Here is a 17,139-nt window from a genome sequence, read left to right on the forward strand (position 1 = left end):
TTTCTTTTTTTTTTTGTTTCATGTCTTTCTTACTAATTTATTTTGTTTTGCAAGTTTTTCATTACATGGTTTTCATCTTCTACTCTTTCAAAAATTGGGTCAATGATGGTTCTCCTTTACAGAGGAGACAACTACCAAAATCATGGGGTCTATGACTATTCGACATAGCTATCACATTTACATGATGAATGTGAAGCCTTGATTTAGATAATGAAATGTATATGAAGATGATGTTTGCAACAAATTGTTCTCAGTTGGTGAATATAGTGTCTGCACCAATGGAATGACCAGCTTTTGTACCACTTTTGGAGGAAATTGAACAATGTAAGACGTTCTTTCCTCAGTTCTCACTCCAGCACAATCCAAGAACAAAAAATACAATGACGAACAAACTTACAGAGTTGCTCAAAGTTCTCTTTCAGTTGTGTACTATGTTTGTTATTCTACTTCAGTTTAGACTTTCAAATTGGCTTCCTCTATCGACTAGGTTTTTATTAGTTTTTTTTTTTTGAAAACAAAACTGCAAATCTCTTAAAACATAATAAAACTATGACTATGACCAAAATAGCATTTAAAGAGGAAATGCCTAAAATATGTTTTATTAAAGAGAAAAAAGTCTAAGCTTATTTTAATATGATGTGCTCATAGGTGATGATGGGGAAAATGTAGAGGAGTGGTTTGTGGAGGTGGGACAAGGAGAAAAAGATGAACTTTTTGATGAAGATGGCGAAGATTCTGCCTTCCACATTGAGTTTGAATCTGAAGATGAACTAATGTGATCTCATGTAGGTGTATTTTGAGGAGGAAAATAAGATAACTACTACATCATTTCGATGTTTAATGACTTTGGATTTAAGTGTTGCTACTTTGGAGAATTAGAAAAATGAGACACTTTGAACTTTTGTTTGTCACAATAAGACTTTTTATACTTTTGGCAATTCTGAACATGTTTTACCATTTTCTAATGGGAAAAATAGTAAATTGAATTTTAAAAATGTAAAAAAATATGAAAAGAGTTGGAAACATAAGTATTACAATATATATGTTTAAACTTTTTTAAAAAAAAATTGGAATCAGATTTTATTTTATCTTCTAGCTACAGTTAAAATAGTCATTCTGTTAATCTACCTAGTTTATATGTCTGATTCTAAGTTTTAAACATAGATATATCATAGGTATATACCGTAAACTACCCTTTCTTGTATATTCTAGCAAAGATAGATTCGGTTACGTTATAATCAAGAAAGATGTCTTCAGTATACCTACAGTTTGATAATGATATATAGTCACAACTCGATGATATAGGTCGGTTATATTACGTGACATAACTTGTTCTGCCTTTTACCTTATATGACGCCTACATGAAGAATACATCTCTCACCAACTATACGGTGTTCTGCTTAGGTAGTGTACATATTCTAGGCAAATCGTGAAAATATGGAAACTTCCATATTCGGTTAAATTTTCATATTTCAAAAACTGTCTTTCCTAATTCTACTCTAAATCTACCCTAAAATCTCTCAGAGTATCTTTTCTCCCACGTTTTTTTTCCTCCCAAAATATGGATATCTCATTGTTGTGAGAAGTGGAGTTTTTTGGCTGACGAGGAAATGTGTGGTCAAATAGTACCATTGGGGACTGGAACAGCGCCACAGAGATCAATGATCTTTTTGTGTGCAGAACATATTTTCTTTTATTGTATCAATTTCATGAACAAAAAAAACAGTTTTCCAATCTTTGCTATCCCTTATGTGTAAGAGCTGTAACAAAGTTTGTTATTTATGCACAGTGTTTAGTAAAACATCAATGAAATTACATTATTGGTTTAACTTCGTCGGTTTAGTTAACAATAAGAGGAATATGTTCCTGGCTCTTGGAATAAACACAAATACACAATTGTTATTCACTTTGGAAAAAAATGGTACAAAGTGTTCAATCAAAGCGTAGAAAGATCTTGGGCGCTTGAAAGGTTCCAGCTTGTCTCTCTTCAAGCATCAAGACTGTACTTAACCTCATAAAAAACTGAGTGAAAGGAAAAGAATCCGAACAATCTGCATACATTACAAAAAATATATAAACAGATAGAGCCTTCATATACAGTCTAGAAAGCAGATTACATTGACTAGAAGTTTGAAGCCCAAACTAAATGTCCCTAAGGAGAATCTGATGTCCCTGTCTTTTTATCGTCTATATGCATGCCTTAATTGATGTGTAGGTGATGACTAATCGACTCCTAAAACTAATTATAATTGAAAAGAGATACAATCAACTCTTAAAAATAAGGATTTTAAGAATCCGGAGGAGGAAACACATACCAGAAAAGAGGAAGAACAAATATGAGGAAGAAAAAACAGAGAAAAAAAAACATAGAATAAGAGACAGAGAAGAAGAAATATAAAACAGAGACGATGGATTTTAATCGTATGAAGAAGAGGGAGAAGAAATCACCATGGATGAAAGAGGTAAGCTTTCGTCTGGAAGCGAAGAAGATGAGAGAAGGAAGTCAAGATTTTTAGGTTTACCGTGCTTTGCTTCTTTTTTTTTTTAACTTCCTTTTTTACTGACAAAATTGTATTAACAAAACAATTAACAATTATTATATTTTTTAATCAAGTTAAATTTTGATTAATCTAAGGGCATAATCGTATTAATATTAATTAAAATCCTAGAAAGACAAAAATATTAGACAAAGTATTAGTTAGACGAATCCAAATTGAGAATGTCTCGTTTTTCCAATTTTCTATATATATATATATATAAATCTTGTTGGCAGAGTAGCCATATTTTGGAAAAATTATCTTGAAAATAAAAAAAATTACAAATATAATTCTTAAAAGAGCATGGATCCTATGGCAAAGCCTATGGTTGTGGAGAGGACTTAATTAAAAACAATTTTTTTCTTTATTCCACCAATTCGTGTCACACACTGCACTCCAGTTTTGAGATGTGATTATTTGCCAATAATAAGAGATTGGTTTTATTGCACTGCTATTATGCAAACACATGATTTGTTCATAATGTATCTCTGTTTCTTGGCTCTTACTGATTACAAATGAATACAACCTATGCCCCACCCATTTAGAACATGCAGTGCATCCTGTCGAACGCAATGGGTAACTAAAATCGACTATTGCATCAATTCGAAAAGACGTGGGTAATTCCTTAGACAAGTCTGATTCAACAAATACTTTGATCATTTAGAAATTTTATACAGCTCTGTGTTCTGATGGAAGCATTTAGGGTCTCCCACCGCATCGTAAGATACCTTAATTCCTTCTAAGGATACATTTAGTATGGTACGTTTATGATGATGATCCACATTGAGATCAATTTTAAGATTTAACTTTTTCTATCACCGGAAACCACCTTGGAGACTACCATTGAGATATATGTAATGTTCCACATTCCACATCAAGTGATTTGAGATAGAAAATTCCAAGGATTACTGAAATTAACAATGGATCTTCGACAATAGCGATCCACTGATTACTGAAAACTGACTACTGAAAACTGACATATCAAATAATATAATCGGTATTTATATACGATTAAAAGAAAACTCAGAACGTTCAATTAAGACTTGAAATAATACCATCAATGTTTTTTTTTTCATCATCTTTGGAAATTTAATGAAAAAAGCTATGGGCTAGTTTAGTTAAAAAAAAAAATTACAAAACTTCAATAAAAGCCATCCACCATCTCCTTAAATAACGGGGTTTTCCTTACATATTGGATCATAGGGTTCCTGGTTCGACCGAGGATCGGATTTAAAAATAATGAGTTAAGCCAAATAAAAGGGCTTATATGGAATGGGGAAAATATTGCCTTATGTTATGCCACAAGAGGGCTAGTGGGATAACGAGGCTTTTTGTTTTGGTAATGACCGTCATGATTTCGTAATTGTAACGTAATAAAATTTTGACATCTTATACTAATAGTTGTGATATACACAAAGACAAAATGGAAGTCATTTTCTGTAAATGTAATGTCGCATTCGCTTTAGATTTCTCCTAGCTTACATGTGATGTGTCATTTTATCAATGGTTTTTCTCTTTTCGGATAACTAAAATATATATCCTCGTGTGTATATATAATATACAGACCGATAATACAACAAATTAGAAAACATCAACGACGAGAGAGGCAAGTGGTATATTATTTTGAACTTAATGTTTGACCAAGTATCATTCACCAACTATATACTAGTTTTTTAGATTATAGAATCGGAGCTTAAGAAAAATAGATTAGATCATTAGAATTCAAATACTCAATAACGCGGTTTGATGTAACAAGAGGCATGACGTTGTAGAAAGCACGTTCACATTGTAGCTCTGTTAATGACTTCTCGCGAGATTATACACGCTTCCAAAGCAACAGCTCATTTATCTTCCTTTTTGATTCCTTTTTTGTTTGGTATCAATTATCAAGTTAACCAACCAGAGTCTAATGACCTTCTTTTACAAGGAAAAAAAAAGAATCTCATGACCTTTTCTTCCTTTGAAAGCTTGTGTTTTAAATGTAAAATAAAATAAAATATTTTTTTTTTGAATGAATGCTAAATTTATTCATCAAAAAACCTTTGTACATCAAGTGAAACCTTGTTTATGAGGAACTACTCATATCTCTATACAATTTCCAAAACTCCTAGTCTGTCTAAAGTATTTACAGTCTTGTACTAAACCAGAACTGCAGCACTTCTTCAAGACCCTTTACTCGTTTCCCCTGCACCAAACTGAGTTTATTTCGGATGGTCTTATCAATGAGCTTGAGCATAACAGACAGTGGCATCGGTGGTTCCCCATGACGCCGCTTGTTTCGTTCCCTCCACAAGAAATACATAGCTACTTGAAGAGCATAATTGATGCAGAAACGCTTCTTCTTCTCCATGCTAGCCGAGATCAATCGCATTACAGTCTCACATGAGTTAGAATAGGAATTGCGCATTATCCCTTTGGTGAGCTGCTCCCAAATATGAGAGGAAACAGCACATTCAAAGAAAATATGGCTTCGCGTTTCCGGAGCATTCTTACAGAGTACACATGTAGTGTCAATTCCTTGACTCCAACGAGAGACGCGATCCAGAGTTGAAAGTCTATCTTTGAAAGCAAGCCAGGTTATGAAAGCGAATTTTGGAGTAGCTTTGGAGAACCAGACCCTGCTTCCCCAGTCACACTGTAGCCCCGTCTCTCTTATCAACTGCCAAGTCTCCATGGTAGAGAATTTTTGCTTAAACCCCGAGGACCAGCGCCACAGATCTTTGTCCAACTCTGAATTACTCTGCTTCTCAGCAAGTTTCCCCAGCTCTTTTTCAATATCTTGAAGAGAAGCTCCCCTATGCCTCCTTCTCCTCCGATGATTATTTAATACTTCTACTACCGTTGCTTCCCTACGAACACCCATATCTATGATACCTCTGTCTCCAAGTATCTCAGCCAGAACGCCCAAATCACACCACTTATCATACCAAAAAGAAGTATGAATGGTGACAACGTCAAGTTGAATGTATAAATTAGTTTCTATAAATCAAATACTTAATATGCTTCACTTTAGATAGTTACATGTAGGCTTTTACTTTTATTATTATTAACATATCTCGGATCTATTGAATGGCCAGCTTAATCCCAAAAAGAGGTCATAACTATTCCTTGCAGTTTGATAGTATTAGTTTATAGAAAAGACCATAACTATTCCTTGCATATTTTTTTTTTTATAATCCAAGTATCCGGACCTCTCACTTAATCCGACTATCCTACCGTATCCAACCGTATCCAACCGGAACTGGCGAAAAAAGTCCTGGAGGCCAAACGGAAACCATGTTAAATCTGCTGTGGCCGGAGTTCGAACTCGTGATGACGGACACCTCAGCCGATGTTCATTTACCACCAGACTACGAGGCCCGGTTCCTTGCATACTTTCTAAAAAACGGAATATATACAAACTATAACGATGCTACTTACGATGGATTACCATGTTCTAATTGGTCAAAATTAAAGATTCTAATAAAATATTTAATTTTTTTTTTCTTAGGGAATCCACTAATGAATATAAAACAATTGAGCGTTCAAAGCAACGCGATTAATGGAGTGAAAATTATATTGGATATATATCATGAATAGGAATGTACTTTTGGTAGATAGAATAATGGATGGTGATTTAAACATGCAAAATATAATTCGCATCTTAGAGATTTTCTATATACATAAAAACTGCAATAAATCAAGATTTTTCTTCATATACAATCATATTATTTCTACTTACATAAAATGTGTGCGTTTACGTAATATTTCTATCATAAAATGCGGTATGTATCTTGTAATAAGCAAAAGAACATGTAATTTATTTGTGAAGTTATTAGATTGCGTGAGTCGCTAAAGTACATCGTTGGTTGAAACATGCTTGTCGTTAGACACGATCTGTCCATCTCAATTCGCTTCTCTTAGAGAATTATTTTGTTTATTAATTATCCTATAGAATGTTTCATTATTTTTCACTATACAGTATAACCTCTATAAATTAATACTCGGTTAATTAATAATCTCTATAAATTAATAAATTTTTTGACCAGGTGATTGTGGTCGAATGGTAAGGAGACGGGACTGAGACGCCAACACGTTTCAGGTTCGATCCATGCTGCGCAAAACTAAGTCACAATTATCCCGGTCACCTAACACGGATATGAGCCTATGCTTTGGGGCCCATTTGAATACCCGGAGAGAATGTCTATTCGTGGACTGCACCTCCCCTTGGGAATTAGTCAGGGCTTCTCCATGGGCCTGGGATACCCCCAGGTTAATCAAAAAAAAATTAATAAATTTTACCGGTTCCAACTTAGACCGGTTCAAAATTTGATATAAATCGATAAAATAATAAGATAATATTTTCTTTTTGAAAATTATATGTAAATAAATGGTCCCATTAAAATTTTATGTAAATAAATGATCCCACTAATTTATATGTATACTTATTTTATATAAATAAAAATCAATTATTATATTGTTTATTTTATATTCACAATAGAATTCTCTTTATATTTTCTTTACACTTAATATATTTTTGATGAGATTTTGTAATATTATATCTAAAACCCACATTTAAGCTATATCCAATATATATTATATACACCAAATAATATAAAAATTAATATAAATATCAAATTTAAAAAATAACAAATAATTTATATACACTAAAATCAAATATTTTTCTTATCTTAGAATAAATATATCTTAAAATAAGAAATCTAAATAAGAAAACTTTTATAAATTAATATTTATATAAATTAATAAAATTTCAAAGTCTCAACATTATTAATTTATAGAGGTTCTACTGCATATATATATATATATATATATATATATATATATATGTGCTTTTGTGTGTGTAATAAATAGAAGGGAAAATTTTTTTTTTTAGAGCAAAAAAATGGTAATTATGTCCATTTAGACTAATCTATATTTTGTGTCATATTTTCCTATAATACCTTTTAATATTTTTGAAAATAAATTTAATAAATAGTTTTACAAACAAAAAAAAATTGGAAAATAGTAACTTTTGATAAAATACCTATATGAACTTAGTGATATTTTTTCCAGTTATAAAAAAGTTAAAATTATAAATTTCATATTATGTTCTAAATAAAGTAGAAATGACATTCTACGAAGTAGAAAACGAAATCCACCTTTTTCATTTAATCTACAATGTTTAGAATACGTGATCTACGTAAATATGAGTATTCTAAAAATATTTAGAATACACATTCCACGCTTAACATATCGTTCTAAAATCTTTAGAAATCAAAATCTACACATTAATATAAATCTAAAACACGTAGAAACCGACTTCTATAGATTTACTTAACATATCGTTCTAAAATCTTTAGAAATCAAAATCTACACATTAATATAAATCTAAAACACGTAGAAACCGACTTCTATAGATTTACTATAAATCTAAAACATGTAGAAATCAAAATCTAAACATTACTATAATTCTAAAAAACTGTAGAAACCGATTTCTACATATTAGTTGTATTCTACGGATAAGAAATCAGTTTCTAAAAATATGAAAACAAAATATTTGGAAATATTCACTTTTATATTTTGAAAAAAAAAAATCGATTTAAAAAAAAAAACGAAAAAAGAACAAAAAAATAAAAAAAAAAACAAAAACGGAATAAAAAATTACAATTTTAAGGGCATTACTGCCATTTTGAAAAAAAATTAGTTTGATAGGACATAAAGTAGTATAGATTAGTATAAAGGGACATAGTTACCATTTTTTTGCTCTAAAAAAACAATTTTCCCTAAATAGAAATAGTTTTGTAAAACAGTTGAATAGCAAAATCGTTGATTTCTTTTCATAAAATCGCTATTAGCATTATCATATATTGGATTCTAATACTTACAAATAAATATAAGTAACAAAATCAAATTCGAATAATATCAGTTTTCTTGGAATAAACTGATTCTCATATCTTCCTCCCGAGTAATTAATTAATTTGAATGGAATCATTGAATTAGCCTTTATGACGCATGTTAAATTACTAAACCACTCCACAACCTACCCAAGTTCATGCTTGCGGGATATTTTTCTTGTGATAGATCTTGGCATCAAGACTCACTTAAAAGTGGATACGGTTGGGTATGGATAGAGTCAAATGGGTCATCCTTTTAGGTGCTCGTAATCAATGTTGTTTTCTATCGTCTTTACATTTTGAACTTGAAGCGCTGATATAGACAATGCATTGTATGCTTGAACAATCAACAGTTCAACCATTCAAGACTTTGGATCAGACTGTCAAGAGGTGATCACAATGATTAAAAATTTAGGTAGATGACATAATTTTTCCACTGAGCTTAAGGAATTTTCTCTCCAAAGAGAACGCTTCCACTTATATACTATTTCTTATGTAACTCGGGCTGAAAACTCCACTATTGACATTTTAGCTAAGAGTACTAGATATTTTTATATGAATTTTTATTAGTTGTTTTATTCCGATTTAGTTTTCTGAGCTACCTAAAACTTCAATAGTAGAATAACAATTTGATGTAAAAAAAAACTAGTTTTTCATATGCTCACATGTTTAATTACTAAATTGTTTAACAATATTAGGGTCCAGAAAATTATGCCTAGTAAAAAAAATTGGAAGCCCAAAAACAAAAAGATAATAGTGAATTAAGACACACACGGAGTGAACAAGGCGGTTAAGCATATATAGTCAAACTAGCTGATAAACCCAAAGTAACTAGGGTCCGAATGTTACAAACCGCATCGCAATTAATAATAACAAAAATCTCTATATATACCTATTTATCTATATGTATTTGTTACTATTATGACTGCACCGTAGTTATTCAAAATAGTAGTAAAGTGTTTTGATTTGTAATGGAAAAATCCATCGAAACAAATGTCAAGTTAAGTAAAGTAACCGGAGGCGTTAAATATGATTTCAAGCTAAAAGCACGATGAATGATAAAAGATAAGGACAATTATGGACACTATATTATGGTCTTTACTTAATAATTGTTTACTCACACGATATCACAAATCACTTCCTAATTGGTCACCCATCTTTTGACTACTCCAGCTCAAGCACGCTTAACTCTGGAGTTTTCTCTAGATGTGTGCCCTAAAAGAAAATTGCACTTGATCTCGGATAACTTTGGATGCTAATTCAGATTTGAGATCAGATCGGATAATTGGTTAATAACCCAAAAAACTTGATCTGATATCTTAATTCCAATTCATGTATTTCTAGATATCACATCATGAGTAAATTAATATCCCAAAAAACTTGAGATTTTAAATTAGGTTTTAAATAGTTATTTTGGATGCTAATTCAGATTTGAGATCAAGTTTTTTGGGTTATTAATTTTTTTTGGTTACCCATTTGAGCTCAGTTAATAACATTTTGGATTCAAATATGTTTTATACAATCCTAAAGTATCCATTCAGGTATCACTCGGATCGGGATTCAGGTATTTTTGGATAATTTCTAAATTTTAAGTAGTTGACTTTGGCTGATCTAGTTTGTTTGCTTATGGTCATGATTTCATGCTCATTTTTACCTATGGTGAGCACGGATCGAATATCCAGATTTTTGAAGGTATTTGTTATCCAATCCGTTCCGCTCGAATAACCAATTATCCGGTCTGATTTGAAATGTAGCTATCGGGATATTCCCGTGGCCCGGATATCCAAAAAAAATTAGATTTTTATCGTATATCCGATTCGATCCGTCCAAATAAAATAAAAAATAGATAAATAAACCAAAATAATATTTACTTTTAAAATTCTAATAAATAATATAATCAATTTAATAAATAAAATGTTGCATAATTTATATAAAGTGTAATATTTATATAAGATACATAAAATTTTGTAAATATATGTATATATGCTTATAACGGATCGGATTAGATCGGATATTCATTCCTACAAATATTAGTATTTGTGATTTGTTTTGTTTCTTACTGATATTGAATATTAATATTTGTTTTATTTCGTAGAGTTATAGATATCCAAATTTTTTGGTTTTAATCGAAACGGGAATAAATCGAATAAAATTTTACGGGTATTTTGTTCAGTCCTAGTTCTTAGGGATCTCCTTCGCTAAGAACATGGAAAAGATCGAGGAACCAGATTTTGAGTAGTTTAGTCGGATAAACATAGTTGTAAGAAACTAGCCAAGGGACTGTACCATGCTTCCAACAGATGTGAATGGATAATCCTGGTACCAGTACATAACCATGCGAAAGGTCACTTCTGTAGGGACAGAATTCGTGCGATGTCGAAGCAAACGTGCTTACTTAGTTACTTTACATGTGTAATTCATACATTATCGGATCGCGTGTGAAGTGAAGCACTTTGCTACCTGCGGAGACGCCTTGTAAAGTTGAATATTTGTCGGTCTCTCCGCTAAAATGATTATCATTAAATGTGTTATCTTATCCACATGTCGCCATTTGATTAGCAATAGTATAATCATCATCCTATCAATTAAAATGCTTAGAGCATGTTTACTTGTCAAAATTTGCAAAGACGCATTTCGGATAAAACAGAAAAAAGTCACAAGCCAATAAGTCAGTGCTCCTTGTACTTTTTACCAGCTCTTTTTAACTACTACTTTATTTTACCGAAAGGCCAGCACAATTGTGATGTTGATTTCCACTTCAGTTATAGCTTTCTTCCGTCACATAGATATGTATGGAAGAGGCACTTGCAAATGTAAATTTTCAATGTTTTCGTTGTTCTCGTAGTTGACTATAAAGATATTCTATAGATGTAGACCATTACGGAGTGTAAATTGAGATTGAAATTCCATAGAGAGTTTGGTACAGAATCCTTATTTTTAAAAGAACAATGGTAAAATACAGAATGTTGATTCAGCGTGGAACTTGTCTACAAATGCAGAAGAATTTGACCAGTCGATGGAGAAAAATGTTATTTAAGTTAAATAAACGTTCATATGGCTTTTAATTAAAGAGAAATTTAAAAAGACGGGTCGACAACACACTTCTATGGTTATTAGTTTAGTTTTCTCTGTAATTTAGTAATCACCAAACCCAGGCTATTGCGTGGCCCGCATGTTGTCTTCTTCTTTTTTTTCTTCCTCTTTCTTTGCTTCTATTTATGTTTCTATCTTTCCCCACCCAAACAAACAAAAACAATATACAGATACTTGTCCTCTTCATCATTCCTCTCTCCCTCTTTTTCCTCTGAAGAACTGAACACAGAAACCTTTTGGGTAATTTTCACTTTTTTTAATGTAACTTTAATCATAATCAATCATAATCTTCTTGTTCACTTCAATACATAATCATCTCATAAGTTTATAGTTTCAAGCTTCTTTTTGCATTTGGTTTCTTCTCTGCATGTTCATAATTGTACAGCGAAACTTTAGCCCTTGTGGATCTTAAACTCCTGATCTTCCTATATGTTTATGGGATTGAAGATCTTATCTATTTTTATAGCATGAATGTTGTTCTTGCAAAACCCATGAAAGATTCCAGTTTTCTCATGCAAAAGCTTCAAGCTTTTTTTTTTTGTTTCTTGGGTTTTTATTCTCTCTTTGATAGACACATGTCCATGTTTCCTGACAAAACACTCCTTTAGCACCTGACAATAAGCCAAACATATTAGCTTTTGTCTTATATCTGAGATACCTAATACAATTTTTTTTGCCACATGACCTTTTAACACTCTTTGTTTATCTCTGTCATGTGACCAGTGTATCTTAATCTCTTAGTAAATCAAAGATGCAAAATGGTCACACAGAAACTGAAGACAAGAACCAAATGGTACGTTTTGTGTTTCTAGATCAAAACTGGCTATGTTCTGTTTCATTGTCTTAAATGTTATGGTGGGTATGGAAATAAAATAATTAGACATGGTTGATGTAAATGTAATATGGTATTTTACCGTTCTGAAATATAGCTTCTTATTTGATCATGGGTCAAACTCTTTATAGGCCATAGATGATAAACTTCCTCCAATTTCATGGGAAAGGAAGTTAAATAGTCAAGCCAAGACCCCATCTGAGTTCAAACTGACTAAACGAGATCATCTTCATCTGGTAATATCATCTTTCTCTCGATCCACCGTACTTTTTTGAATTAAGGATCTTCAATCAAAGATAGTGTGAAATGAGGAATCCTATTTCTTGCTATTCAAGTCATGCTTACCTCAGATGCTCTGTTCTTTGGAAATTACAAAAAATAATAATTAAAACCTCTCTCCCTCTCTCTGTTTTGGCTTTTCGAAAGTTTCCATTAGGCTACAGATTGTGGCGACACACCAAAGAAGAAGCCGCAAAAGGAAGAGTAAGAGATCTTTCACAATTTTTCTTATGCTCATACACATTTGATGATCTTTGCCTTCATAAAAATCTCTCAAAATCTGCAGGCATCGATCTTCGACATCTTCAGAAAACACCATATAACAGGAGATCATGGTGTCCCTTTAGGGGGGATTGGGTATGAAATTCACATACACTTCACAGTTGCATAGAAAAGAAAACAATAATGTTCTCAAGTCTAAATATCATCTGTTGCAATGTATTAATGTACAAACCCGCGGGGACAAAAACTGTGTATCAGTGCAGGAAGCATTGGAAGGAGTTACAAGGGTGAGTTTCAGCAGTTCAAGTTATTCCCAAAGATTTGTGAGGAAGCTCCAATCCTCACAAACCAATTCTCTGTAAGCAACCAACCAACCAACCATAAACATTGCTTTGTGTTCTTTTGTTTGATAGGTTTATGAAGAGTATCCTTCTGATGCTTCTTGATTTTTCAAAATTTATATAGGTATTTGTTTCTCGCCCGGGCGGTGTGAAGCACTCAACTGTTCTATGTCCAACAAGGCCAGAAGTGATTAAGTAAGCCAAATCCATTTGTCTTCTTTTAAGTCTTCATTAAATCCCTAGTTACTGAAACAGAGTAAATATACAAATGATCTTAATATATGTTTATTGTATACGATTGTGCAGAGACAATGGAGGCTATTTGTGCAGAGGTGAAGCTCCAAATGTTGGAATTGATTCCTGGGATTGGAACATGACAGGGGAAAAATCCACCTACCATGCTCTTTATCCTAGGTCCTGGACGGTCTACGAAGGTACAATGTTGTTTTGTAACCATGTTTACTATTTAGATAAATCTATTGCAGATTCTTGATTTATGAAGGTTATGAATAAATGTGTGTAATTGATGAACAGGTGAACCTGACCCTGAACTCAGAATAGTTTCTCGTCAAGTCTCTCCCTTTATACCTCATAATTACAAGGAAACCAGTCTTCCTGTATCAGTTTTCGACTTCACGGTATGAATATTCAACATTATAACTTAGGTAAAAGTTGTTCTGAGCTGATTGATTTATGTCATGTTTCAGGTGACTAATACTGGAGCAGAACAAGCAATTGTTACACTGCTCTTTACTTGGGAGGTAATCAATCTGAATACATAACAACTATCTCCTTGTTCATCTTCTTTAAGAACCTTTTGGGAGATTTCTTTTTCTTTTTCTTTTTACTCTGTAAGAAAATTTTGACGGTCCATTTGTTTCTGTGGTTAATCAGAATTCTGTGGGAGGAACTTCTGGGTTAACTGGACAGCACTTAAACTCAACAATAATGTAAGAATTTTTCATCAAATGCTGCAATAGATTTTTTCTATGTGCTTCTTTTACTAAATCTCGTTTTTTTCTTAATGGAATCTTCTAGGGCAAAAGATGGAGTTCATGCAGTAGCTTTACACCACAAGTAGAGACCACTTCCTCTGACTCTTTGATTGGTCTCAGTTTAGTGTTGGTTATTGGAATATCTTGTGTTGATAATTGTAATGCAACTCATCTTGCAGGACAGCAAATGGACACCCACCAGTGACCTACGCAATTGCGGCAAAAGAAACAGAGGATGTTCGTGTCTCATCGTGTCCAAGTTTCTTAGTTTCTGGTACTAGCCCTAACAAAATCACAGCAGGAGATATGTGGGATGAGATTAAAAAGGTTATATATTTCTTTAACCAATAGTTTTCCTTATAACAATTTAAAAGAATGATCAGTCTCTTAACCTCTGTTTTTCCACTCTTTAGAACGCATCGTTCGACAAGTTAACCAGCAACGCATGCTCTCCATCGAAACCTGGGACTTCTATTGGAGCAGCCATAGCAGCAAAGGTGAAAGTTCCACCAGGATGTGACCGTACAGTCACATTTTCACTCTCTTGGGATTGTCCAGAGGCTAGATTCGACGAGAAAACTTACCACAGGTATGCATGCATGGCATGGGTTACCACCCTATTAGACTTCAGGCCAAGATAAAGTTTCAGCATATAAAAACCTTTGTTTCTAACTTGAAAACTTTGTATTCAATAGACGATACACAAGATTCTATGGCGGTTTAGGAAATGCAGCGGTGGCAATGGCTCATGACGCTCTTCTCAGTATGCAAACACTTCTTTTTCTCTTTTGTACTTAACTCTTAACTAAAAGTAAAAGAGATCATCATCATTATCTCATAATATGCTTTCTCCTTATTTGTTGTTAGACTTCTCGGAGTGGGAGGCTCAGATTGAAGAGTGGCAAGCTCCTATTCTTGCTGACACATCACTTCCTGAGTGGTATATAACTTCTGCTTCAAAACTTTTTCTTCTTTTCTAAGTTCAGTTGAGCTGAAGACCCTAATCATAAATCGTTTTCAGGTATCGAACAACTCTCTTCAACGAACTATATTATTTCAACTCAGGAGGAACCATCTGGACAGGTAACAAAAAATTGATTCATCCGCAAACTCATTTTATCTGTAAAACTTTCATTCTTCTAAACCCGATTATTCGATTTTTGTTGATAGATGGGTTGCCTCCGAAGCAAAGCCTCGATAGTATAGGAAGAAGAAAGATCTCTCTAAGCATATCAACCATAGACAATCCTGATTCAGACCAGAACAACATAGCCTTGGACATCCTAGGAAGAATCGATGCGGTCTGCTCACAGATTCACGCTCCTCTATCCTCAAATGCTGCCCTCGGAACCACTATGGTTCAGCATACCGAAGAGAACATAGGACAGTTCCTTTACCTAGAAGGGATTCAGTATCTAATGTACAACACCTACGACGTTCACTTCTACTCCTCTTTCGCATTGCTCATGCTTTTCCCCAAACTCGAGCTGAGCATCCAGAGAGATTTTGCGGCAGCCGTTCTGATGCATGATTCCAGCAAGAAACAGGTCATGAGCTCCGGCGAATTCGTTACAAGGAAAGTTCTTGGAGCGGTGCCTCACGATATTGGCCTGAACGATCCGTGGTTTGAAGTAAATGCTTATAACTTGTTCAACACGGATAGGTGGAAAGACTTGAATTCCAAGTTTGTTCTCCAAGTTTACAGAGACGTGGTGGCAACCGGTGACATAAACTTTGCGAAATCTGTTTGGCCATCGGTTTACACCGCCATCGCTTACTTGGACCAGTTTGATAAAGACGGAGACGGGATGATAGAGAATGAAGGGTTTCCGGATCAGACGTATGATGCTTGGTCTTGCACTGGTGTTAGTGCTTACTGTGGTGGTCTCTGGGTGGCGGCTCTTCAGGCCGGCTCCGCTTTGGCCCTTTTAGTTGGGGACAATGGGGCTGCTGTTTACTTCAACGCCAAGTATGACAAGGCTAGAAGCGTTTACGAGAAGCTCTGGAATGGTTCTTATTTCAATTACGATAACAGCCGAAGTGGCTCGAGCTCATCAATCTTGGCTGATCAATTGGCTGGACAATGGTACGCGAGGGCTTGCGGACTGAAGCCCATAGCGAAAGAAGAGTGGATCAAGAAAGCGTTGGAGACGGTCTACGACTTCAACGTGATGAAAGTGAGAGAAGGGACGCGTGGGGCTGTCAACGGGATGTTACCGGATGGACGAGTAGACACAAGCACGATGGTGTCGAGGGAGGTTTGGGCCGGGACTACATACTCGGTCGCGGCTTGTATGATTCAAGAAGGGCTTGCGGACAAAGGGTTTAGGACAGCAAGTGGAATCTATGAGGCAGCTTGGTCTGACCGGGGTCTCGGGTAAGCAGCAGCTCATAGCATAATTATTTTTGTATTTTCATGTTTGCTTTTACCAATTTTTGTTCTTGGTTACAGCGTCTCATTTCAGACACCAGAAGCTTGGACCACAAACGATGAGTATAGATCACTTTGTTACATGAGGCCATTAGCAATATGGGGGATGCAGTGGGCACACACAATGCCTCAACCTAATAGAGAACAAGAACAATCATTAAGGCCACAAGAAGAAGAGGAAACGTCTGTGCTGTTTCAGCAACACGCCGGGTTCATCAAAGTGGCTCACTATCTGAAAACCACCAAGGGAAAAGACCACAGAAGCCGCCTCCAGTCTGCTTACGAAACCTTCCTCAGGGTTGTCCGCCTTTAGACCACTACCTAATAACGAGCCACCTTTTTTTGTCTCTTTTCCGTGTCGTGCTTTGAATGTTTTATGTTACTTTCAGTTACAGACATAATCAAGTGTCTTGGAAGTGTAATGGCAAATGTGTAAGATCTAAATTGCAATTGTTTAACTGCCTGAGAAGCAGCATAATGAAAATGTTTTTTTATTTATGAAACGCCAAATAAAACGCCAAATGTAGGATGATGAA

At 34.1% G+C, this 17,139-nt stretch overlaps 1 protein-coding gene and 1 long non-coding RNA gene across 3 annotated transcripts; one reads left to right on the plus strand and one right to left on the minus strand.

Moving 5' to 3' along the window:
* Positions 1–21: 21 nt before the first annotated feature.
* Positions 22–7,037, minus strand: LOC103840053. Of its 2 annotated transcripts, none has more exons than XR_627532.2 (2): positions 2,449–7,037; positions 22–2,051 (listed from the first exon to the last, which is right to left on the minus strand). It is a non-coding gene; the product is annotated as an uncharacterized LOC103840053 (long non-coding RNA). The 2 variants fall into 2 exon arrangements; XR_627531.2 differs by having other exon boundaries at positions 2,316–7,037.
* Positions 7,038–8,204: 1,167 nt separating this feature from the next.
* Positions 8,205–17,097, plus strand: LOC103840054 (non-lysosomal glucosylceramidase). Its single transcript, XM_009116540.3, has 19 exons — positions 8,205–11,743; positions 12,227–12,296; positions 12,467–12,571; positions 12,762–12,818; positions 12,901–12,971; positions 13,095–13,194; positions 13,302–13,372; positions 13,484–13,611; positions 13,712–13,815; positions 13,885–13,938; positions 14,072–14,127; positions 14,216–14,254; positions 14,352–14,499; positions 14,586–14,761; positions 14,868–14,935; positions 15,040–15,112; positions 15,194–15,255; positions 15,343–16,549; positions 16,625–17,097. The coding sequence occupies exons 2-19, from the start codon at positions 12,255–12,257 to the stop codon at positions 16,914–16,916; spliced, it is 2,853 nt and encodes a 950-aa protein (XP_009114788.1). The 5' UTR covers positions 8,205–11,743; positions 12,227–12,254; the 3' UTR covers positions 16,917–17,097.
* Positions 17,098–17,139: the final 42 nt, after the last annotated feature.

The sequence above is a fragment of the Brassica rapa genome, chromosome A09 (assembly GCF_000309985.2).
Source record: "Brassica rapa cultivar Chiifu-401-42 chromosome A09, CAAS_Brap_v3.01, whole genome shotgun sequence".
In the NCBI taxonomy this organism is placed as follows: domain Eukaryota; kingdom Viridiplantae; phylum Streptophyta; class Magnoliopsida; order Brassicales; family Brassicaceae; genus Brassica; species Brassica rapa.

What these genes read in the sequence shown, in the direction of transcription:
- LOC103840054 (XM_009116540.3), top strand. Translation starts at nt 12,255, where the DNA reads ATGCAAAATGGTCACACAGAAACTGAAGACAAGAACCAAATG. An exon ending in ACAAGGCCAGAAGTGATTAA is followed by an intron (nt 13,373 to 13,483) that starts GTAAGCCAAATC and finishes ACGATTGTGCAG; the next exon opens with AGACAATGGAGGCTATTTGT. An exon ending in TATCAGTTTTCGACTTCACG is followed by an intron (nt 13,816 to 13,884) that starts GTATGAATATTC and finishes GTCATGTTTCAG; the next exon opens with GTGACTAATACTGGAGCAGA.